The sequence below is a fragment of the Psittacula echo genome, assembly GCF_963264785.1.
Source record: "Psittacula echo genome assembly, chromosome: 20".
NCBI classification, from domain to species: domain Eukaryota; kingdom Metazoa; phylum Chordata; class Aves; order Psittaciformes; family Psittacidae; genus Psittacula; species Psittacula echo.
This window is the reverse complement of record NC_137756.1, coordinates 6,499,896-6,525,781: the sequence shown is the minus strand read 5'-3', so window position 1 is coordinate 6,525,781 and position 25,886 is coordinate 6,499,896. Positions and strand designations below refer to the sequence as shown.

Below are 25,886 nucleotides of genomic sequence, written 5' to 3'. Positions count from 1 at the left end.
GTTCAATTCAGAGATAACGTAGAAGAGAGAAAACATTGGAAAAGTGGGTTTAAAAATGGCTGAATTTCAAAGACCCAACAGTATTTGCCACGTTTTTGGCAACTACCTTAATTTTTTTTTCTCTTTTTTATCCTTTTTTTTTTTTTTTCCTTAAACAGCAATGAAAGAAACCAAAACAAATCCAAACTTGGAGAGAGTTTTTGGAGACGCTCTGTTCAGCGGATGCCTGCTTCCCACCACCATGCCAGCGCAAGCCAAAAAGTCGTCTTTCCTGATGGCAGTTCTTGGCTTTCCCAAGCAGAGGGAAAAAACAACTACTGATGAACTGCTGTGTTCGTTGCGAGTGTTTTTGTGTGTGTGTGTGTGTGTTTTTACTTAAGGCATTGTTCCTCAAACGTCAGAAAATCCAGCTGCACCATATCCATCCATTAAAAAAAAAGGCACAAACTCATCTTCAGATGGCTTTGGAGACAATAAAGCCGACTCCATCTGGGCTACCGTTTCCCCCCTTTCTCTTTCCCTTTCCTTTCGCTGTTAAGATGAGTCCCTCTTTCCCTGTCCCTCCCCGTTAAAAAGACACCATCTCCCATTGTCCTGCTTTCGACAAGCACGTCGTTGACTCACAGGCAGGCAAGAGCCATTGGAAAAATCCAAGAAATGAAACTACACGATGGGTTCGAGTGGTTCAAGCGGAGATTGCTGAATCGTGGGTGATCAACTTGGAAAGCACCAGTTTTACTGTAAAGGTTTGTTTTCTTTTCGGTTGTGGTGTTCAATCTTTGATTTTGTTATTTCTTATCTCTTTTCGTTTTATGGCAACTCTGCCAAAGACTTCACGGGCTTTGCTCCTCTTTGCTGCTCCCACTGAGGACCAGAGGAAAAGCGCCCAGTGTCAGTCCTTTACTGCTCTTCACCAGCATTTTTCTGTTTCAGCAAATAGATACTGTAGACGCATATAGATATGGAGAGATTGTTTTCATTTGCTTTGTTTTACACCTGGTTGTCCTTCTGTATTCTGGAGAAAACCATGACAGGACGCAGGAGTAACAAGAGAAAGCCTCTTGGCAGAGCTTCAAGACAGAAGACGAACAAACAGGAGAACTCCAGCTGGAAGGTGAATGCTACAGGGGAGGTTCCTCTTCCATGGGTTCATCATCGGGTCTGAGCGATTTCACAGCCGGGCAGGTAGGAAGGGAAGGGGAGGGAAGAGAGAAAAGAGGGCTGAGCACATAGAGCTGGACAATTTGTGGTGCAAAGTTGCATGCCTTATGTTTCCATCCGCTTCCCACCCAGGCAGTCGTGCTCAGCTGCCTCACCCGCAATTACAACTTGACACCAAGAAGGGGTTTTAGGCAATCTGTGCAATGTTAACATCTTTTGCAGCAAAATCATTTTCCTCTCACAGTCTAAACCCACGTTCAGCTCCAGTTGGAGCAGAAGGGTCAGGCACATTATGCCTCATACTAAGGTCACACACAGTGTTCACAGCACTGCTGTTCTCCTGCAGCCCAGGAGGCCTTTAGTGAACCCACAAAGGACAGGACATATGGGGAATGTGTGGGCAATAGTTGAAAGAGGAGGATTAACCCAGAAGGCTGCCCACCACAGCTCATCCTGACTGCGAGATGGGATGACGGACGAGAAGGAAAGCAACTCACCTCTTCTCAGCTGGCTTCACGCCTACTGACAGAGATGCCATGGCTGTCACTGTCTCTGCCTCCTCGTTCTCACACTTCTGAGCCTCAACCAGGGAGTACCCCACCGTGGAGGCATAACGCTGGAGTGAATGCCAATACTTGCCTGGGGTAGAGGTGGGAAGAGAGGCAGTAAGGTCACCTGCGCTGTTATAGGTCCAGCACCACAATCCCACTTTCTCAAGCCCAAGAGATGGCTGAGAACTACCTGGGAAAGACTCATCATGCCTATGCAAAATGCAGCCCTGATCTGCCCTCTCTCTCAATTCAAGAACTATCTTGGAGTCCCAGGAAGCTGCAGGTTCCTGGGAATGTGTGCCAAGGGAGCCCTTGGCTTGTGAGGCAAGGACAGAGAGACCCCTGTGAGCTATATGCCATGCTATTCTATCAACAGAGGAGCTGCTATGTTTAAACCCTTGTCTTATCGCTACAGTTCCTGACGAAGAGTCCCCCTCCAGCATCCTTGCAGCCCCCTTCAGCTACTGGAAGGCTGCTCTGAGGTCTCCATGCAGAATGTACAAGGAGTGTCAGAGGTGAGGATCCAAGCTGCACAGAGGTGCAGAGCATCCCTCTGCCTTGATGAAAGGAGGCACTTAGGTGCTTGAAATAGAATGACATTTCCTTTTTCACTTCAAAACCCTCAGAAACATTTAGACCTAAGGAAAAATAAGCAAGAGGGGATGGATGTAGTCCAGATTTGGGCTGGATATCTGCATTCAGTTGCTAACTGCCCCATTCTTTTGGTGGCCAAATCACCCAAGACTGAAGAAGTTTAAGTTGCATTTCTTTTTTATGGTGGAAGTTTGCTACCCTTTTTCAGTGGAAAATGCACAGGAAAGCTTTAGAGGGAGAGAACGAAGGCAGACTAGCCCCCTCCGGCCTTAGACCACAAACATTTGCAGTGGGAAGATGTCAGGACATAGCGGTGGGATTCCCATGTTACTCCATCTCCCAGGAATGTCCCTAAGAAAGTTTCAACTACAGTGATTTCAACCCTCCAGCTAAATAAACCTAAAATATCAGCAACTTTAGGCCATACTCTGTTGAACTATCCATTTATAACTAACGGGTGCCACCACATCCATCAAGACTTAACGTCACTCCGAGATACCTGAATTGCTTTAGAATGGGTAAGAGCCCACTCTAAATGCAGGGCAGCCTGTCCCGTACAGAGATTTTAGAGGTTTTAATACTAATTCCTCCCCAAATACTAAAGCATTTCCCTGAATCAAATGCTCGCCGTGCATTGCTTGACCCACTCTTGCATGCACAGCAAGACCCGCTTGCAGCTGCACAAATCCAGGTCACAAGTGCAGTGACAACCCATAAACTAGGCCAAAAGCACACAGAGTTGCCAGTATGATGGAGCAGTCAAATGGGTGTCCCACAGGACAACCCAGCTGGAAAGCAGCTGGGTGACTGGGGCTATACTCACTGTGTATCTCGATTACTTTCTCCATTGAATGCACGGCATTAGCATTTGCTCTCTGCTGGAAAACCTTTTCTGGAAGAGGGTCGAGCTGGGAAGAGAGAGGAACACCAAAGAAATGTTATCCCAAGAGACCAGGAGCCTCCACTGCACTCCCCCGGTTCCTATTTCTCCACCTTCAGTTAAATAGCCAAGATACACAGACTTCCCAAGTGCTCTTGTGATACTCAATGCAGTCTCCTCCACCCTGACGTTCCTCCACACATAAAATGCTGCAGCTCAGCAGCCGTGCAGCACAGAACCCGCTGCAGCCACTGATGTAAATCAATGTAGAGGCACTATTACACAGGCCAGATAAAATAAGGCTACTATTGCTATTATATAAATACCTAATTCAGTGTATTAACTCTTAACACACACACACACACACACACACACACACACACACACACACACCCCCGATTCTGAAGATGGGGAGCTTCACTGAGCAGCTTGCCACTGCTGCAAAACCAGACTGCTATAGCCCATGGGTGTGAATTAAGCTCTCCTGGCAAGGATGCAGTTTTGCCTCTGTACCTATGTCTTTGTCAGAGGTCCCTGTATGCCAGTGGTATCCGTCAGGGAACGCACACCTCTGCTGACTAAGTGGTGCTGGTTCACAGCGGTAGCAGAGCTTGCTGAGCCCACAGTTTGATTAGCACAGCTGGTTTAAATAAAGACATTAAATTGCTCCTAAATTAACAGCACTCAAAAGCCAGAAGCTGCTGCAGACTTGTGACTTGCTATATAGAAAAGGAATGTCCAGCCTAGGTGCGTGTATTGCTTGGTTTTGGATACAAGCTCTCCTATCACGCAGGAGAGAGCCGTCCTTTCAGTCTGCAGTCAGGCGGTTACAAAACTACCTCCCGACCTACCAGGGATCCACTTCATCTTTACATCAGTATGGACAAATGCACCTATGGTGACTGACAGGAACTCCAGAGCCCCCTTCAGCAATGAAGGACATCACTTTTCCCATTTCTTTTTAGAGGCACAAAACTGCTCTGGCAGCCAGGGCAAGGGAAAGGAATAAGAATGAGAAAAGGGGGAGAGCAAGAGAAATGCCCTCTTCTTGCTTGACTGCATTCCCTCCTGTTTTCTAGGAGATAGAAAGCTCTGCCTGTATCCATCCCAGCCCCAGCAGCCTTTGGTCAGTGCAGAAAGAGAGAAATCAGATCAACCCCCCTGACAACTATATTCTTCTGTCAACTGTTCTGCTGCCCTTTATGAAGTGATTGAACCTCTGACTGTTGTAGTTACGACGCTTTGATTCACAGGAAGCAAGAAACCTGGGCTCAAATCAAACTAACGCACAGCTACTTGTGGTTCATTTGGTTTTGAAGCCCCAACAGAGACCCTAAGGTCCATTTCATATGGCTCCTGCCATCCTTTGGAAACAGCAGCAGCAGCACAGTAATGACAAAAAGGTCTTCTAAGGGGCAGAGATGGTGTTATTTGCTTTCAACAGGTGACAGTGCAGAGATTCCTGGTTTCTTCTGGCACAGCAGAGGTGTCTGCTTGGTAGGTAAAGATGTGTCAGCAGAGTAACTCTACTTGGCTCACATACATGGCCAAAGGCTTGGATTAGACCTCTCACAAGCAAGTAAATCCTCAAGGTAAAACTTCCAGCAGTTCTGATGCTCTCCAAAGCCCATCTTTTGTTTCCTTCTTTCCCTCACTACTGCCCCCACTTCTCCACTTAGAACATGAATTCATCACAGACCTCCAAAGCTGGGTATCCAAAACAAGGGATATCCTTGTGTTTGAAAACAGTGGCCGAGGCCCAACCAGGGCTATTCCCCAGCAAAGCAGCAGACACAGCTGAACAGTTAAAAATAGACAAAACTGACAGCAAAGTTCAACTGCGACTTGTGTTCAAAGCCAAGAGAAGCTCCAGCCAAGAGATGTGCTCTTATGACCACGTGGCAGCCATTCGCTAGGACTGGAAGATGCTCCATTCCACATTTAATAATCACAGATGGTGCTTTTTATACCTCTCTAACAATAACGCTGGTCCAAACTGGCTTCTGTACGACAGAAGTGAAGGCAAAAGCAATTCCTGGACATATCTTTAAGTAAGAGGTTTCTAACGCCTCTCAGTCCATTTGATAGAACGCAAGCAACATCAGGCAGCCCAGCCACACATGTGAATCATTTCCATTGCACGCTCCTCCCCTTGAAGTAACTCACAGACAACAGGAAAAGGGAGGAAATACCCCCAGGCATTAGGCAAAGGCTTTATGCCAACGCTTATTTTCACCTTCTTGTTTGTTTGGGATGCCTGGATACACCTCCTCATGGTTGCTGCCTCCTGTGCCCTCCAACCCTGCTATCAGAGGCCCCTTTAAGTCATGATGGTTTACTGGTTTGAATTACCATCAGCACATCTTCCCTGCATCACAGAACAGCTTGGATTGGAAGGGACCTTCAAAGCTCATCTAGTCCAACACCACCTTCAACTGGACCAGGTTGCTCAGAACCACATCCAGCCTGGCCCTGAATGTCACAAGCCCATCTTTGATTTCGCAGCTGAAGTTGTGCTAGCGTTGCAGAGCTGAGTTTGCAACCAAAGCAGTGCACATTCATTTGCAAGCCACCTCGCCCGGCACTAACTCATTTCACATTAAAATGATCTGCTGCAAAGCTAAAGAAAGCTCTGGTTTAATTTCCTGGACAGTTGGGAACAAGACAGCTCTTGCCTTTGCCTACCGCTGCATAACGCAGGAGTTTTGATCTCCGCCGGTGAACGCAGACGCTCTGGGGACTGGCACCATTCCCTTCATTTCCTACCATTCCCTGTGTAACTCCAGCATGGCTCTTCAGGAAGCAAAGCTCCCCGCAGCCCGTCGCGGCCGCAGCTGGCTGTCCATGTGCACGCATGCAAGAGCCTCTCACACGCTGTACATCAAACTGCATCAAAGGGCCGCGGGACAAAGCAACAGCAGTTCCCTCCAGCTTCCTTGTGTTAAAAAGCGGGTATAAAAGAGCTTGATAAAACTAGTGTTTCCTGCTTTTTGATGTGGGGGTAAGCCAGAGAACATGGCTGTGATCCCTGCACAGCCTTACAGCCCACCTAGGAAAAGTGAAAACAGGTCCATCTCCAAGTATTTTAGTCCCTCAGAGCTGCCCTGATTCAGAGCTGAATAAAAGTGCTTTTTCACCTTGAAGGATCATTATTAACTCTAAGTGAAACTACTCAGGCAGTTGGCAGCATCCAAGCTATTGTGAGTGCTGAGAGGCTAAAGCCTCGCACTTCCAAACGTGTTTGTGGCTTGGACCGGGCACTTATTTATTGCACACAGATCCTCACACCACGCTGCAGTCACCTGCCTGCATCACAGGAGCACGTTAAGCAAGAGGAATAACATCCTTCACATGTTATTTGTTCTGTCTCCCCTTCAAAAGGCATCCTGCATTAAAACCATCTGCACCCAGAGGGGCTGAAGAATTGTCTGCGGTGACAACAGAGCCATCAGCTGCCACCTTAAGAGAGATGGGTGCTGCAATAAAGACTTCACTGTTTCCATGCTGATGTAGTAGTTGTCTCCTGAGTTTTTGGCTGTCCCGAGAGCTGATCACAGGCTGCCATGTTGGATCAGTTACCTGTGCTGAGAACTGCCTGGCCAAGCACAAGGAGCAGATGCTCTCTGCACGCTTGGAGATGGGATGCTGGATGATAGAAGCAGATGCTTTTGATGGATCCCAGCTGTTTTATCTCTTGGACTGGTTAGTGAGGTTTCCCCAGGCACTGTTGTCCTTCATGTGGAGTGTGGATACCACAAGACAGAGCACTTCTACAACAGGCTGGAAGTAAAACACGGCTGATCTGCATTGCCACACAGATCCTGCTCCCTGCCTGTGGTGGCTCACCACCATCCCCAGAAGTCAGCTCCTGCTGGAGGCAGACCCCGAGATGAAACACTGCTTGGCCTCTCCTCTTTGTGGTGCTGCACCTTCAGGTGTTGACCACATCCTCCCTCAGCTCCTGCCCCTAGGGCCTCTGCAGCAAAGGTGATGATGAAAGACCCTGGATGTGCTCTTCAAGGCACGTGAAAGCTTTAGGAGGAATCGCCTCCTTTCACCAGGACAGGCAGGGAGATGTCTTGTGGAAGAGGCCGCTGCCTCCAGAGGTCATCTCTGCAGCCTACTCATGTCCTGCTACTCTTACCCTGGAGATTTGTTCCTTATGGAGGGCAATCTCTTACCTGAAGAGGCAGCCTAAAAACATTCAAACCCACATACTTCTTTCCCCTCCGCTGCCCCTGCTTCTCCACTAAGAACATGAGTTTGTCACAGACCTCCAAAGCTGGGTATCCAAACCGGGCCATTAGTGCTGCCTGAGGTTTCACAGCCACCCCTGACTTCCAATTGGGGTGGCTGCTTTTCCCCCAGGGCTGAAATATTTAGCTCTACAGAATCACACTCTGCTGTTATCACAGAATCCCAGCCTGGTTTGGGTTGGAAAGGACCTTAAAGCTCACCCAGTTCCAACCCCTGCCACGGGCAGGGACACCTTCCACTGGAGCAGCTTGCTCCAAGCCCTGTGTCCAACCTGGCCTTGAACACTGCCAGGGATGGGGCAGCCACAGCTTCTCTGGGCACCCTGTGCCAGCGCCTCAGCACCCTCACAGGGAAGAGCTTCTGCCTTATATCCCAATACAGCAATAGACAGAGATATAAAATAGAACATCAACAGACTTGAAAACCATGTCAAGCAAGCTGCCTAACACAGCAGGCACAGGCTGTTGGTGTGAATTAAGTCATGGTAAACCTAGGGGCAAAAATTATCTTTAACACTGTAGTACTAGAGGGGGGTCTGCAAAAAGAAAAGCAGGCTTGGACAGTGAATTCAGAAAGCAATTCAAATAGTTCTTCTCAAAAGAGCAGAAAGCAACCTATCAGCATAAAGAATAAACCCTAATTCAATTCTTAGTGGTTTCAAGCCTTACAATACACATTACCAAACACAGGTCGTGAAACAAATAAAGCATGCAGTGTTTAAATCAGTGTGTGTCAAAAGGACCCAAAACCAGGACAGAGATGAGGTGGAGGTTGTGGCTCTTGGTTTTTCGCATGTCTCGGTACCTCGTTTCCCAGCAAAGCAGAAACACAAGCTTCGGAGGCATCACAAATAGCCGTCAGGTCGTGGCCTCCTTCGAGGGCCAGGACAACGCGCCCCCCAGCCAGCCCCATCAGCTGCTTCGTCAGGTACCCGAAGCCTGTAACGAGGGAAAAGAGGAAATGCAGGAGAAGGGCAAAGGTTGGGGCTGGAATCAGGCTCCTGGCAAAGGATCAAAGAATTATCGAGAGGAATTACATCATATTAAAAAACCACAAGGGATCTGAAAGGACTCAACGCATAATATAAGCCAGGTTGGATTTTAATATGCTCGCTACAGAATTCCAGCCGCGGTTCCCTGCTGGACTGCCTCAGCCGTGTGTGTGTCAGGATGGATCTGTATCTCCCCCATGAGCTGCAGTGGAGTTTATCCCAGGTGAGAAACAACACCATTGTCCCTACTTCCCCTCAGTGCCCCAACTTAAATATCATAGAATCCCAGCCTGGTTTGGGCTGGAAGGGACCTTAAAGCTCATCCAGTTCCAACCCCTGCCACGGGCAGGGACCCCTTCCACTGGAGCAGGTTGCTCCAAGCCCCTGTGTCCAACCTGGCCTTGAACACTGCCAGGGATGGGGCAGCCACAGCTTCTCTGGGCACCCTGTGCCAGCGCCTCAGCACCCTCACAGGGAAGAGCTTCTGCCTAAGAGCTCATCTCAGTCTCCCCTCTGGCAGGTTAAAGCCATTCCCTTGTCCTGTCCCTACAGGCCCTTGTCCAAAGCCCCTTCCTGGATTCCTTAGCAGCCCTTTTAAGGTATCAAAATAATTATATATAAAATAAATATAATTGAAATAAATATATAAAAATGAATAAAATAGAAATAAATATCTATAAAATAAATAATAACTCTAGCAGTGAATAACACATTTGGAAGGAAGGAAGGAAGAAAAGAGGGTGGAAGGAGGCAGCTTTATGCCCCGCTTTGGAAGATGCAGTCAGAGCACTCATGGGGGAGGGAAGAGGAGAAGGGGAAATCAGTCAAACTGCTGCCAGTGCTTTCAGCTGCGATAGCAGCATCGCAGTGCCCCAGAGATATTTGACATCTAGTTCTTAACAGACGTTTCTTCCCGTATATAATACGCTATAAAAATTCCTGGGGCAGCCGGGACTTTGATCAGATGACACACAATACATTTCTACCCTTTAAACAAAACAGAACCAAGCTGCGAGGGTTTAAAGAACATGGCCTCAAAGCAGCATCCCCCCTCCAAAAAAACTCAATACATCCAAACAGAAGAAAATCCAGGGCATTTCTCCCCCCCCCCCCCCCGCCATCCACGCTCCCTGCTTTCTGCTTTGCAGTGACCTCCATGAGTGCCTTTGTGAACTGGCAAATTAACAGCCAGGCACCAAGATTCATGGCTGAGCCCATAACATTTAGTGTTAGAATAGCATTTAGAGTAAGAGAGCATGGGTAATTCAACAAGCAGGTAAACAAGACCTTGTCATTACAAGGTTTCTGGATACCTTAAATAACTTATCTCTTATAAATCTCTCTCACTTTATTCCTATAGGAAGTTTATAGGCTCAGCTACCTTTCAAGGTTCTCAAGTGCACTGCAGAGAAGAAGTTTTCTGGCTGAAACAAACTCTTCAAAAGTAATAATAAAATCCTTTTGCAAGGAAAAGTTTCCTCTCAATTGACTGGAATGAAACAGTGCTGGGTATAAGCACAGCATAACCATGGGGAGGAATTTCAGTCCATCTCCTGTGCAGTGTAAACCATCACAGATCTAAAGCTAAAGGGAGGTTCTTGTGGGCCTGTATCATTGCTGCAAAGGTGGAGAACAAAAATGTTCAACTCATTTTCTATTATTATATTTATATTATTTATAATATAATTTATATTTTATACTTTATCATAATTTATTATAGAATCTATAATATAATATAATTATAGATGATTTAATTATACTCCAGGTATCCTGGAGGAAGGAATGGACTTCCACCACTGTTCAGAGCAAGGTGCCCTGTTTACATCCAGCATTGCCTCCTTCTGCAGTTCGCCATTAGAACAAGTGAAACGCTGTGATTCAGCATCTGTCTTCCACATGCCGAGATGTGACTACAAATGAATTGGTAACTTCTTTGCATTCAACACTGAAATATTCAATGCTTCAAGGAAATGAAGGCTTCAGCCAGACCAGAATATACACAGTGCAGTGACGAAACACATGAAAATTGAAAGGAAAAGGCTGCAGAGTTTGTCATGGAAATGAAGGAGCTGAAGGATAGACCCCAAAATGTAAAACCTGCTAATAGTGTACTTTGGTCCCTAGGACAGCAGCAGTTTACAGCAGTTTCAGCTCTCTGCTCTTGTAAATCCACAACTTACATTTTGCTGATAGATTATATCCTCCAAGAGGTGTGGGATGGCCTTCAACCGCATCAAAACCAGATGACACCAGCACAACATCTGGGGCAAATTCATTGGCAATGGGCATTACTACCGTTCTGCAACACAAAGTTAACAATGGCAGACACGTTATTTTGGCTCAGAAACACTTAAACCATCCTGAACACACCCCTTAGAAAACCTTGTGCTATCATTCCACAGCAGGAAAGCCCATCTCCTACCTTCTGACAAGGAGAGAACACTGTGCAGTACAGCTTGAAAGTCAACCTCATATTAGTTTTAACAGTGAGGTCTGTTATTTCCTCAACAGCATCACATTTTGACCAGGGAAATAAGTTGTCATGCATTGTGTTTCCCATTTGGGATCATATCTTGCTTTGCACAAGGGGATAAGGAGAAAACAAGAGGGCCTCTGGCACAGGCTGCAAATCCACCTAGGAAACCTGTCCAATGACTTGTGCTCCTTGTCTCCATGTCCTCCTCTGAAATTCCTCCTTTAGCCTTTGCAGCACCTACAAAGCTGCTCATTTTTCCCTTGCTGCAGTTTTCATTGACCATAATGAAAGGCTGGGGATGTCACACAGGGCAAAAAGCTTTCACAGGCAAATACTCTACCCAAATACACCTCTGTAAACTCCGGTTCCTCATCCTCTGACATTTTGTTCACTGCAAAAAATGGCCTGAATTGCTTAGCATCCATAAACCATCGGCTGTTAAGGCTGGTATTTAAATGAAACAAGAGGTCTGTGCCTGTTGTTTCTCAGCAAAAGGCCTTTCCCTTGTGGTTTCTCTCTTCAATCTTCTCAATTTCTGTTCAAAACCAACACAAGGTTGCAAACACCCCACTTCTCAAGCCAAGACATCACGTAAGTGGAAATCTGAGCAGGGGAACAAGTAGCTGCTTCTTCATCTAACAGCTCCAGCACAGACATAGCAGAACTGAAACTACAGCAATTAAAGAAGTCAAAGGAAGGGAGCTTGGTAATGAACAAGATGGAGACATCCACACTGTGTTCTGACCAACAAAGCCTGTTGGATGAACTCCTTCTCGTCTTCACTTTGGGGGACCTACACACAAGGGCTTGAAAGTTGTTTCGAAGGCTTCCATTGGGCACTGGTAACAGTAGGAAGTGGTGGAAAAGCAAGGAGGTGAACAGATGGTTGTAAACCTCCACCTCAAGGCCCTTCATACAGAGTGGTGTTTTCCAAATGATGGGGTTTTTCCATTAGAAATGAATCTTGAATGTATCCCTTAAGGCAACTGGCCCAGTACCATCCCTTGCTGGTACTGAAGACTTTTCCCTACTTCCCCAGCCTAGGAAGAGCTGCTGGCAAGGCTAACTTTCTAATATATGGAGTTATTAATATACCAAAGCATGAATCTTTGCATTCACTTTTATTGAGTATAGTTGTTACGTGACACACCAAAACCCTAAGAACGAGCTCAAAAAGGTCTGTTTAGTGCTGAGATTGCTCAAGTGCTATCAAGACACCCATAAAAATTCTCATATCTTGCTAGAACGATGCTAAACAGCCACAAGACATCTGCTGGTGTCAGCAACTTATATTAGCCCCAGCACTGATCTGAGCTGATGCCCAGGGTTTACTTTTAAATGGAGTATTAACATCTACAACTCAATAAGCTTCTTCTAGAGTCGGTCAAACCCATCAAGCAGTTTCCACTGCCACCACTGAGCAGGAAAGCAAGGACACGACACATTGCATGGTCTGGTCAAGGCACTCAGGCATCACGTAACCCAAAAGAAGCACGTCTTGAGCTTTATGTTTTGCCAACCGATTGCCGCAGTAACCCAAGAGCCCCGGGCAATCTTCACACAGGCACAAAGACCTAGGCAAGAAGAACCTTATTTGCTGTCAATTCTTATAAAAGCTGGAAGAGTTTGAATTCTTTTCCTTAGAGTCGACAAAAATCTGTTGAGTGCAACCCACAGACATTTCAAGGAGAAACCGCCTCCTTCACAAAGGACTAAAGCAGCAGTTTTGAAGCAAGTGCACATGGGAGAGTTCTATCTCCCCCCCCCAAGCTTTGAAGTACTGCTGAGCTCCTGAATTCTAATCGAAGAAAAACTGCTAAAGGAACCAGATTTCCTCCCCACCCCTTGAAATTACACTGCCACAGGAGCTGCCAGGACTTCAAGTGATGTGTGGGATCACTCTATGTTGGTTGCAGAGCAAGCCCAAACCTGCACCCCTGAGCTGTGGGCATGGTCTGTCCACAAGCCCAAATCAGTAACCATTTCTGGGCTGCAGGACAGCTCATGGAATCCCAGCCTGGTTTGTGTTGGAAGGGACCTTAAAGCTCCTCCAGCTCCAACCCCTGCCATGGGCAGGGACCCCTTCCACTGGAGCAGCTTGCTCCAAGCCCCTGTGTCCAACCTGGCCTTGAGCACTGCCAGGGATGGGGCAGCCACAGCTTCTCTGGGCACCCTGGGCCAGCGCCTCAGCACCCTCACAGGGAAGAGCTTCTGCCTAAGAGCTCATCTCAGTCTCCCCTCTGGCAGGTTAAAGCCATTCCCCTTGGCCTGTCCCTACAGGCCCTTGTCCAAAGCCCCTCTCCAGGTTTCCTGCAGCCCCTTTAGGCACTGGAGCTGCTCTCAGGTCTCCCCTTCAGGAGCCTTCTCTTCTCCAGGCTGACCCAGCCCAACTCTCTCAGCCTGGCTCCAGAGCAGAGCTGCTCCAGTCCCCGCAGCATCTCCGTGGCCTCCTCTGGCCTCGCTCCAGCAGCTCCACGTCCCTCTTGTGCTGCTGCCCCAGAGCTGGATCAGGGCTGCAGGGGGGGTCTCACAAGTTCTTATCAGCTCATCTGCTGATAGCCAAGCATGAATGAACAGGGACAGCCTGCTAGCAGTGCAGTGGTACTGGTGATGCTCGGCTGAAGGTCCCTGCGTGGTGACAGCGGTTCAAAGATACCCTCTAGTGGCACAGCCAACACACAGCCAGCACTGAGATTTCACCGTGAATCAAGGCTGTATAAACTCTGACCAGCAACTGCTGCCTTTTCTGGCCTAAAAGTGAATCCATGGATATATCACATCAGGTGAAAGAAGCTGTTTAGAGATGTCCAGAGTTTCCTACAGTGTCGGATGGGGTAACCTTCTAGCTGCAAGTGGTTACTGCAGCAAGTACCCTCAACTCTGAGCAATTATTAGTGGTGATCTGTACAGATACAGTAGGTTTTAACAGGTCCTTCAGATATTTAGGAAACATGGGTCACAGGTCCCTATGCTTCCCCATCCAAGAGGAGCCAGGAGGACAGACAGACAGTTTGTGCCCATGGATGGGTGCTGCAGGATGCCCATCCCAGACAGAACCTACGCAGGAACCATGTGTGTTGAGAGAAGTACAAGATCATAAGATATCAGAATAAAGAAGTTAATGATGCTTTTGGTACCTTGACCATCACAAACCCATTCAAACCCAACCACTCTCAAAACCAGACTTGAACCCTTTCCTTCACCCAACGTCTCCTACCCAAACTCTCTTGCTTTTGACTTTCTCCTAATCCCAGTACTCAGAACCTGCAGTCCCAACTCTATTTGGTGCTCTCCAGGTACGTAAAGCACCTCTATCCCTGGACATAAAACCTGACCCAGGAGGGCCAGAGCCCTTATGCTTCTCAGCAGTCCCTCACTTTGCCTATCAATGACTATCAAGGAGGTGAGTGATATTGTCTGCCTCTTCTAATGAATGGCTGAGGTGGCTGTAGTTATTCACTGAGGAATGAAAGGGTTTGGAACACTCAATATTCATTCAAGCCACACAGAATTTTTTAAGACACACAGGTTTATATTTCCTAAATGTTAAAATTTACATCCTAATGTAAAAGGGTTGTTTTGCTTCCTTAAATAAACTAAATCCTTTCATTTCATTCTGATTACAGCTAAGGCGAACAGCTCGGCATTAACCCAATGGCTGCAGAGAGCAAAAACTACCCCTTGTGTTCTGCAATCATTTGGGAGAGAGAAAAAGAATCCAAACAACGATTTTTGATGTGTTTTCCAGAAGACTGGGTAATTTTAGGCTGCTATTAGCCAATTCACCAATTAAATGCCTAATACATGACAGGCAGATTAAACAATCCTACAGAGGATTTCTTCTTGCTTTTAACTGCTCAATTGCAGCGAGGAAATTGGTGAGATTTAGAAGGCTGAACACTTTGTTTCCAGAGACCTTTTCCCTACTGTTGGCCATATCTATATCTGTATCATCTACATCTGTATCTAACAACACATTATCTGTTGCTCCTACATCTAATCCTACAGCCCTAAGCCTCCGTCTTTGTTTCTCTAAGCAGCCATTGCCACGGCCATTTACTATGTCAAAAGGGATCAGGAGTCTGAGGACAAAATCAGCATCAGAAGAGCATGAAATGTGAAAGACAGAAACAACCATTTCAGGCAAAACATCATCTTTCCCTCCTCCCTCTTACTCACTCCTGAAATGGTTTATGGATTGAAGGGAAAATCCCCCCTCCAAACTGGCTCCTGAATTCATTGCATGCTTAAAGGCAGGAGGAGGGACCTTTCAAACATAGTCCGGGCTTTTGCTTCTGGTTGAGGTGTTTGAAATAAAACTACCATGGAATCAAGCTGTATATGGGATTATAATTGCGGAGGAGACCTCAGGGTAGGGGAAAAAAGTCTCTACGAGACAACACAACTGCTGGAATCAGCAGGAAAAACCTGCTTATAGTAAATTCAGAGTAAAACTCCTGTCAACAAAATAATACCATTGGATTTCACCAAGCAGTTGTTGGGTTATAAGCGTAATAAGGAACTAGCTGCAGTCCTCGTGGTTTTACTGCAGGTCTCTTAGCTGGGCTTGCACACTCTGCTTTTGAAGCCTTCCTGAGGCTTTCTAGAGCAAACCTGCTTTCTGCTTGCATAACAAGTGAGGGAACAAGAGACCCTGGTAAAAAGAAGAAAGAAAACCCCCATGAACACACTGGGTTTTACAACTGTTTGTTTCTATAACTACTGCATAACAGCGCTGAACACTCGCTGATGAGTTCAGGGCTTTCAAAACCATATACCCTGCATTTCTCACATTAGAGTTTAACACGTTTCTGCCTAATCTGTGAAGTCTGTATTGCCCACATACCTCAGCGCTGAGTTCAGCCGCGGGACCTTTGCCCAGCCAACGGTCAGCTACATTAGAATGTCACGCTGCCTCGGGCAGGCAGAGCCCGAGAGCTACGATGCGGATGGAGGAGCGCCAAGCAAACTCCCCACATCCCTTCTGCACTTCTTATTAGTGACCAGGGTGACTCCACCCTATATCCCTATCCCCCCCCCCCCAAAATACAGTAATCATGATATCACCCCAACCTTGAGACAGGGCAGCCGGTGATTTCAGCCCTCGGTTATGAAGACAATAAGCGACAAAGCGCATGGTGAGGCTGTTCTCTGCTCCGTGTTAACTCTTGTTCTCACTTTTGAAATGGCTTAGTGGGCTTAGTAAATATGAAGAGGTCAGGCTGTCCTGAACAACTCAATGTTGAACTGCAAGCATGGGGAAGCTTGTACCTGTAGAGTAGTTTTCAGTAGCAAGAATCCTCGATGCAAGTTACCCTCTGTTCTTCAGACAGAGTAAAACACCACTGTAAAAGGGTTCCAGTGTGGGGATGATAGCATTCATTGGGGTTATTTATTCACACATCAGAAGACTTATTGCTGAGGACAATTATTAGTTCATGTGAGCACATGCTTTTATCAAACCCATGCACCAGCTCATCTTGAAATACAACCCCAAAACGAAAAGCATGTTGCTTGGTTTTTCTTCTGCTTTGTTTTTACATAGAAAGAGGGATTTCTTCCCTAAAAGCAGACAAGCACGTCAAGAGTTAAGGCTGAAGAAAAGTCTATCAGTATCTTTGCTTAGCTCAAAGGATTTCCACTGATTCCTCTGCAGACTTCAAAGCCTCACAGTTTGGCATTTGGACTGGTTTGAATTAAAGCTCGGTTCTCCGCTGTGAGTTTCCAAGTTCATGGTGAAAATGCCTGCAGCTTCTGGAGTTCATTATGGCCAATTTTCTTATCTTTTCTTCATCTTAGGTTTGATCCCCAGCAAATGCAATGTGGCATTCGATGGGGTGGAATAACAAGGTGCTGCCTTGAAGGCATGCATTGTCTCAAGGGGCTAACACAAGAAAAGGAGGAGGAAAAAAAGAGGATATATGACCCATTCCCTTCACTTTCTAACTCTCAGGGGACTATAAATTGCAAACTTCAAAGCATTATTTTACATTAAAATCAATAGAAAGATTCGGGGGGGATGAGGGGGGGGCACGAATGTTTTTCAAAGAAGCTGGTTAAGATTTGAAAAGGTCACTTGATAATGTATTATCACGACCAGACTTTGGCATAAGATGAAAAAACCCATCCAATTTAACTCCTTGACTGAAGGTGTGCACATGGGGCAGACTACGGGAAGTGCTACCTAAGAGGATGAGTCACAACATCCCTTAGCTTCCCAGCTTCCCCCCCCCCCCTTAAATAAAGGCTGTAACTAGCTCCAAAATATGCTCCCCAAATAGCTGCAGTCTCTGGGCAAAAAGACACCAGTGCCTGTTAAGGAATGGTTGGCAAAGGTCTTACTGTGCAGACGGAGCAATTTTCCAGCAGCCCTGAGACTCAATTAATGTTTAATAGCGAGTATGTCACTCTGTCAACATACTTCTAACTGGTCTCTTTCTAATGAAGAGATCAGTCTTGTTGACTGCTGGGATAAACAGGCTTCCACTTTGGAGGAAAGCACTGCTTTCCTGTAACAGGAATAAAACAGCGAGACAAATGACACTTATTTGACTAGATGTGATTTTAAACTGCACACGTTCTTTGAAGGCTTTTTAATGGCAGGCTGAAGAGTAAAAGCGCTTTTTGCTCTCTATAATGGAATATAAACACGTACACAAGGAAGGACAGAAAATAATGCTCCCAGATTTTTAATGCTCTTCCATGAAGGCCAGATTTCATTCACACCCCATGTTTTGGCAAGTGCGTGTCTCTGTGAACGCATGCAGGGTGGTTGCCAAAAGTGTACTAAATCTGGTTTGAGGACTGAAAACCACTTCAACCCATAGCTGTTAAAAGACAGGCCAGTTGGAGAGGATGAACCCACAGCACAGCGGTTGGGGGGTAGAACTGGACAGCCTAAGAAAAAGAAAGCCTCTATATCCAGCAGGTCAGAGAACTGGATTTGTTCTCCTGGAAAGAGTATTGGAAAGGAAAGTGTGGTCTCATAGCGGCCTCTATTCACTACTGCATTACTTACAAGTCCCCCTCTACCCACAGATCCACCTTCATTTCACCTTGGTATTATGCTGCTTCCATTGTTAGTTTTAATATCTTCCTTTTCCCATTCTCTGAAGCTCTGGCAAATGCATCACGGCCCTGGAAGGCCAGAGATGTACATTGCCCCATTGGGGTATTTCGCCCATTAGCTACTCAGAGCAGCAAGATATATGTTCAACCAACAACTCCCACAGTGACACTGCTCAGAGAGACCACAACCTGGGTGTCCATGACCACAGATCAGCTAATGTGTGTTCTGCTTCGTGCATCTCTTCTAATGATGCTGCTATGAGGAAGAAAGTAAGGATCAGATCAAAGGACTCCCTGCAGATACCTCCCTGCGATCCTCAGGTATCACATGCTTCTGTGAGCAGAACAAGAGGATGAGGAGGACATCAACAAGTGGCTTCATCCCCATCTCCATTTGGAGAATCAAATGATGTCAGGGTTTTTTTGAGCACGCTTGGATATACTTGTACAACCCAGCACAGTGGTTTATATCTGGCTTTACTATGACTGCTCATCAATGAGGATATCCCAGCAACACATGAATTCAGCTCCACAGCTTTGCTTACCTTCATTCACACTCTGACAGTGAGTGATGAGTAACACTTAAGAGTTAAGAGATGATTGTATTTTTATTCATAACACACAACATGCTGCTTCTGAGGAGAAACCAGAACCCAGTAAGAAAAGCACAGATCCAACCTGGCCTTGAACACTGCCAGGGATGGGGCAGCCACAGCTTCTCTGGGCACCCTGTGCCAGCGCCTCAGCACCCTCACAGGGAAGAGCTTCTGCCTAATATCCAGCCTGAACTTCCCTGTCTAGGTTTGAACCCATCACCCCTTGTCCTGTCGCTACAGTCCCTGATGATGGCAGAACAGTCCACTTGTTCTGGACTCTCCTCTCCATCAGCTGGGTTTACCCACAGAAACACCCCAAAGAGGTAAAAAGCTTCTGAGCTAAAATCAGAAGAGCTTATTCATGCCAGTTGACATTTTACATTCCTACATTAGTCAGTGCTGAGCAGCAAGTATGTCAGTCCCTTAATGCCACAGCCACACTTATGGCCAGAAATAGCCTATTTACTTAATTCAGCTTTATTTTTATGCTGGTACTCCAAAAGGAACTGCAACTGGATATAAATCTCCTATTTCTAAACTTAGCAAGAGAGCAACTCAAGATTAAGGAGGACTGTACACGGAAAAAGAAACCCACTTTAGGTAAAACAATAAGTTTCTAAGAGGAAAACTTCAATATTACCTGAAAGCAGTTAAGTATTCTGTGTCTCCCATCGGTGGATCGAGGCCACCAGTAAAGGCCATGTTAACATTGAAACCAACTCCTGCTCCTGTGCCAACCTGAAAAAGGGAGATTGCACTCTGAATTACAAATACGGAAGCTGTCTTAATATTCTACCAGTTGAATATGGGTTTTGGTTCAATAGCTTGGTAGCAGGGAGGTTGATTTTTCCCTCTAAAGCAACCTGGTCCCCCAAAACATGAGTGAAAATAAAGCTCCTCCATGCTTTGGTCTTCATAGGAGCTGTTGAGCTGCTCACCCAAACCCCACTTCATCATCACTGCCTCCTCTTCCTTGTCTGCAGGAGAGTGTGCTGCATGCAATACCTTTTTGAGCTTCATGCAGAAGCATATTCTGCCTTTCACTGCAGTTGCAATGGGGGGAGAAGACCCAGTTTTAATCAGAGTGAGCTCCCCCTCTACTGGGGAAATATATGACTGACAGAGATCCTCACTGCTGGAGGGCCATCGGGGTGGGGAATGTCCGCACACACCCATCCTTGCCTGTCCTGCAGAGATCCCTGTCTGCACTGACTGAAAATACCTGAGAAAGGCAAAAACGGAGCACATAAACGAGGGGTTTCTGGGAATCTGTTTGCCAAGAAGCAGGGCCATGCTTTCCCCATCCACATCGAAACCCCGAAGCTTGTAATCAGTCCCTTCATCAAGCGGGGACCTCGCAGCAGCCTGAGCACGGGGCTCTGAGCTCCTACACACCCTGCTTGTGTTCTGTGGGGTTGGTTTTCACATCTCTGCGTATGAAAACAGAACTTAAACTGAAACCCAAAAACTAAGGTGTTCTACAACATGCAGGTATTGATTCAGGCTAGATAAAGCTGCAGGGCTGCTAGCGCACGTTCTCCCATGGATTGGTCCAAACACCACTGGTACAAAAACCATAGGGGATTCACCCATCTGCAGTGGCTTATTCAGCCATCTGCTGCTTTACTGAATTTGGTTTGTAGTCTTGGCTTCATTTGGTCTGGAATGACACATTAAAAATACTGTACATGGTTAAATCCGGAATGGATGGTATAGCCTTGTGTTTCTTTTATGACAGTAGGTCTTTGGTAAGACAGATTATGAGAGCATTAAAAGGTCAGACAAATGTAGGTCTTTTGCACATCCTGAAGCAGAAATTAAGCCTGCTGCAAAGGACTGCTGTTTATTCACTACAACAGCAGCCCCCAGACAAGGGAACGAAGCAGTATCATAGAATCAACTAGGTTGGAAAAGACTTTTAAGATCATCATGTTACGCTTGAGTTTCTTTAGGAATCAAAATGGAAACATGGATGTTTGCTGAATTGGAAAACATAGAACTGACAGGACCAGAACTCTAGGAGTTTTCAGATGTAACCTGGTGTGCCTCAGAGTATCCAAAACTAAGTATTTCATATCATTTCTCTCTGATCAAATCACTCTGGAAGGACAGTATCTCCTGCTAACCTAGAGGGAAAGGAAGGATGTGATGGATGTAGGAGCATTCATCCAGAGTTCAAGGAAAAAGGCCTCCCAACTTCACTTTCCAGCCCTTCTGCTGCAGGCTCCGAGAATACCACCAGGAACTGATGGAATTGTCCCAGTAGCCCAAGTGACCAGTGCTCAAATCCCACCATCCATGGCTGTTAGGGCTTGGACAAGAAGGCACCAAACACACACACCCAAGAGATACATTCCCAAAGGGGCACTAACAAGCATGAGCATGGGAGTGGTGGCAGGAGCCTGGCAGAGCCTCCCGAAGATGCTGGGAGGCACCTGAATCACAGCCCATAGCCAGTCCTATTAGACACAGATGGATGCTATGCCAAGCCATGCTCTTACCTCGTCAGGAGCACCACTGCCTGGAAAGAAGTTCCCATCATCATAGCGATGTAGTGAGATATAAAGAACATTAGGATCATTGTAGAAAGCTTGCTGAGTACCGTTCCCGTGGTGAACATCCTTCAGGGACAGAGATTGTATTATATGAGGGAGGTTAGTACCTTAATCAAAATGCAGATTAAAGCCATCAAACTTTGGATTCAGAGGGGTTTTCTTTGCTGCTGTGCTTCATTATCTGTGCTTCTCTCTTACAGCTGAAGCAGCCGATTGGAAATGAGAGTAACCTGCTTTGCACAGCTGGCTTCAGGTTACACTCCTTGTTTAACACATGGGATAAATTGGGGTAAACACAATCTTAAATGTGCATCAAAACTGAGGATAGGCTCAATTTACTTGGCTGGAGAGAACTGGATTCATACCAATCTTGGGGGGTGGAAAGATGCTTCATGAGTTACCCCAAGTGTGCATCTTTAATGGGTCTGTGGGGCGACCACTGATACAAGTGCCCAGCAGACTTGTGTTGGACCCAACAAGGTTAAACAATACAAACCTACTGCATTTCTACTTGGCACAGAAATGTGGTCTGTAACAAGACAGGTCTTCAAAATGCCCCTTCTTGACATGAAGACCAGCTGGTGGGAAGTGAGGAAAAGGATGTCCACCCAGTAAGTCAAAAAGCCAAAGGCATTCATTTCAACTTGTGGGTCTAGCCCATGGGCAATACATAAAAACTCATGGCTGATACCCAGCAACTCAAATGCCTTCGCAACCATATAAACACATCTCGTACCAATGCAGAGATCACTTTTGACTGCCTGGCCTAGAGGCAGGACACTGAGACCATCCAGATCCATGTCAAGTCATGCCAGACAGCCTGTACCTCTCAGTAACTGGTCCTCACATCTTGAAGAGAAAGCAGGGATGGATCGTAACAGCTCAGGTCAAAACCTTCATGAATAAATAACCATAATGCAGCATGCTTTGCTGTTACCCATCCTAGAGACTGCGTTATGGGCTTGTTTTGGTAAGCAACTACTTATTAATTACAATTTTATTTTCAAAACTATGGAATTTTGCTTTTATTAAAACACTTCGATGAAAAAAAGCCACAAACTTGAAAAAACCCCAAATTTTGGCTTGCAGACCATAGGCAACGTTTGTTTTTCCCTGTCTGACAAAGCCAGGGCTGCCCTTGCAGGATAAAAACCCTAGAACAATATCCACCTGCTCTCCTGGAGGGTAGAAACAGGCATTTACTCACCCAGTCCACTATGAGGATTTTGCTAACGTTCAGTCTTTGCTGGAGCAGCTTGGCTGCGATTGCCACGGAGTTAAAATAGCAGAATCCCCTGGAGGTGATGAGAGGGAAAGGAGAGGTGTTAATTCTACATATCCTTGGTCCCAGTGCATCTATCATCTTGATGTAACACATTTGGAAGAGATTTCTTCTGCTCTTAACTCTTCTTTCCTCCCTGGAAGATAGAAGTGCTCAATGCTGGGTTGAGAAGAACGCAACATCAAGCACTTATCTCCCAACAAAGAGTGCTGAAGCACCCAAGACATGAAACTTCATCACATGTTAAGCCGGACACACAAAGCCAACACGATTTATACACAGGACTTTGATTTGAGAACAGCCTGATGGCAAAAGCCCTGCTATAGTAAACATACGCAAGATGGTCAACTTGAGCTTTTGCTATGTGAAGCCTTCCTACTCTGACACTCTTCTAACTCAGTGTTATGACCACAGGACACAGTTATATTTGCTATTACCACTGTTAGTTGGGTACCCTTGTTTTCTTCACATCGGACAAGCCATCAACACAGAATATAAAACAATTCACAAGGTTAAAGCAAATAAAAGCATCAGCTCTTTTTCAAAGCATGACTCTAGTGCTGATTCTGGCTCAAAAATATCCACCCGACACCAGTAAGCAGGATCTTGCCCTCTTCCAGAGTTACTCGGAGCTTTGACTATAAAAGTGTCTTACATGCCAATAAGCAAGACGTTTTGTAATGAAAACCTAACCAACTCCCTAATTTCCAGCTGCAGCTCCCACAACAGACAAACACTGAAGCACATATGCATACTTACATGGGTGTGCTCTCTTCTGCGTGGTGACCCGGAGGCCGAACAACAGCAAATCCATTCTGCACATGAAACGTAAGGAAGAAGAGACAGAAAGGAAGGTTTAGAGCAGCAAGAACGGAAGCATTAGTTCTGCTTTGGAACTATGTAGTTGTTCTTGATGGTTTTCTCACTCTCCCTCGTTTTGGAAGGGGGAAAAACATCCACATGAATGGTACAGAAACTGGTTGGTGCAGCATTTCCTTTCATTCAAGGGAAAGAGAAAGTCTTCATGAGGTCACTGAAACAGCAAAGGGGCTGGCTGAAGGCAACAAGACCCTTAGAGAACGCCGGAATAGTGATTTCTTTTGCTGCTCTGGTTTCTTTCTTACTCTTAATCAGTGCATAAGAACATTCTCCAGGAGCCTGTTGTTCACTTGCTGATATCCTCAAGGATTTTTATGACTAAAGCCAGATGGTGCCGTTAAAATGAAGCTAACTGGACCTCCTGCATATCACAGCCCTGAGCAGAGTCCTGTACAGAGCCTATATCAAAGCCAAGTGTTACTTTCATACCAACCTTCAGTTCTCCTGTGGCTACTTTGGAAACGAGCTCAATGACACAGCCCACGGCCAGGCGAGCGGCACCAGACGAGTGAACTTCATTCCAAATGGTGTCACTGTCAACCTAAGGGAGAGACACAGGAAACACGTTTAGGAGCAACAAGGACAGCCAGGAAACAGAGACCCACAGTTTATAAAGAAGTTCTTCTTCTGTACCGAATGCATCAATGCATTAAACACATTACATTTAAATGCATTAGGTTGCAGGACTGGTCTAGGCAGTACCAGGGCTGGACCCCACTGATGAGTGTAACATCACCACTACTGTGTGTCCATCCAACCAAATGGCACTCAAGAGATGATCATTTCCAACAGCTCTGCAATGCTAAAGGGTCAATGCTGTAACAGAGGAGCAAATTCAGCATCTCCAGCACTACAAAGTTACAGGTGTCTCCAACCAGGAACTCCTACCAACACCACGGCATAAGTATTTCTCTTTGAATTGCTGAAGGAAACTGAACCCGGATGAAATAAAAAGGTTTACAAAGTCATTCAATGATTCTATAAAATAAAACACACACAATAAAGAAGGGTGTTTAATAGTGGATGTTTAAAAGATGCCTGCCCCGGACTGCCACGATAAGGTTATGCTGCCAGCAGCTTCCCCGGGGAGCCGTCCTCTCAACCCTGTCTCACCAAAGCTAACAACAGACCTGCACCATCGAGCTGCCGACTACAGACATTTACTTCCATGCTCCATACTTGATAGGACCACCATCCTCTATGGTTTCCCCCCCAAAAAACATGTGAACCAGGCCAGAGGCAAGGCAAGGCATTCTGCAGACATCCCCAGGTTGTTATTCTATGAGATCATGTCCTAATTTCAGCACAAAGGGAGAAGCTTTTACCCCATTCATCCCAACAAGGTAAGTCTGCAGATACGTGATGAAATGTCTGTTCTTTCTTTTACTGCCACTCAGCTGTGACTCTGCAGAGAGCAGAGGGGGAAGGAGGGCTCCTGGTGGGGTGTTTCCAGGCTGAAGCTCTGGATCTCCTCGCTGTACCCATGTCATCAGACTCATGTAACGTGCCTCAATGCAAAGGATCACCAGCTATTTCTCACCTATGACTCTGTGTTGAGCTTATTTATGGAAACAATGCCAACAGAGAAGGAAAGAAAGATTGTTTTGTCTAGCATCCAGTCTACTCATTGGAGATGCCCCATAGGAGACTGGCCCCACCTCCTTCACGGCTGTGCTAAAGCCAGTGGAAATAGTCCCAGGTCTGTTATCAGGGATGGCTTCTGGCAGCAACTGCCCTGAGGATGCTTTCGAAGTCACAGTAAACCAAGAAAGCATTTGAAGGACACCAGAAAGCCATCTCTGTGCAGTAATGCTGCCAATACATGTGTTGTCTCAGACTGAGGAAAGCCACTGCACTGGTGGAAAAGCCCTACTGTGACTACCTGTGGTCTCAGAGTATCTACCCCATCCTTGAGACTATTTAACCCACCTTTGAGAGTATCTAGCCCACCTTTGAATGTATCTAGCCCATCTTTAAGCGTATCTAACTCATCCTGGTCTTGAAAGAAAATGCTGCAGGACACCAGTAGCTTCTGCCTGGCTACAGCAAGTATCAGGCCCCTTCCATGGATGCAGAATTGCAGAGGGCTATCCTCATTCACTGTGAGGCACCAGAGGAATGGAAACAGAACATCACAATTCACATCCAAAGCGTGGCTTTACATAGGAGACCAACAGACCCTTGGATCTCCTCAGACATCACTTTGTGCCAGCCTTCCCCTTTATAAAGCATGCAGAAGTCACCCAGTGCCTGAGACAAGCACTGCTACGTTCAGGCCCTTTGATGCCTGCAGAAACCAGGCACCAAACCTGGTTTGATGGAGGGCAACACAAGGTAGGTTTGAAGGGCCAGAAAGAAATGAAGTACTTGGATAAAAGCACTCCACCTGTGATCCAGAAGCCAAAGTCAAGGGCTCTGCCATGCCCCGACACTCAGCTCCCAGTGCAGAGCTGTCCACTGCTACCCGCAAGCTCTCCACTGCCCCATCCCGCATGCAAGCATCTCCAAGATAAGGATTTAACACCCAGCCACCTCCCCTGGAATGGATGTCTGGAGACCACTGGGCCCTCCTCCAAGGCAGCACTTCATCATCTGT

At 46.3% G+C, this 25,886-nt stretch overlaps 1 protein-coding gene across 1 annotated transcript in view; it reads right to left on the bottom strand.

The window, feature by feature from the left end:
- Window positions 1–630: 630 nt before the first annotated feature.
- Window positions 631–25,886, bottom strand: part of HDAC4 (histone deacetylase 4) — a 208,914-nt gene continuing 183,658 nt past the window's right edge. Inside the window, exons 18-27 of the mRNA XM_080632056.1 lie at window positions 23,724–23,831; window positions 23,171–23,226; window positions 22,337–22,424; window positions 21,076–21,195; window positions 19,215–19,312; window positions 10,615–10,733; window positions 8,248–8,381; window positions 3,130–3,214; window positions 1,659–1,800; window positions 631–1,161 (exon numbers count right to left, since the gene is read on the bottom strand). Of these exons, the coding sequence (XP_080488182.1) occupies window positions 1,122–1,161; window positions 1,659–1,800; window positions 3,130–3,214; window positions 8,248–8,381; window positions 10,615–10,733; window positions 19,215–19,312; window positions 21,076–21,195; window positions 22,337–22,424; window positions 23,171–23,226; window positions 23,724–23,831 (990 nt within the window). The 3' untranslated portion in view covers window positions 631–1,121. The remainder of the gene's footprint in view (window positions 1,162–1,658; window positions 1,801–3,129; window positions 3,215–8,247; window positions 8,382–10,614; window positions 10,734–19,214; window positions 19,313–21,075; window positions 21,196–22,336; window positions 22,425–23,170; window positions 23,227–23,723; window positions 23,832–25,886) is intronic.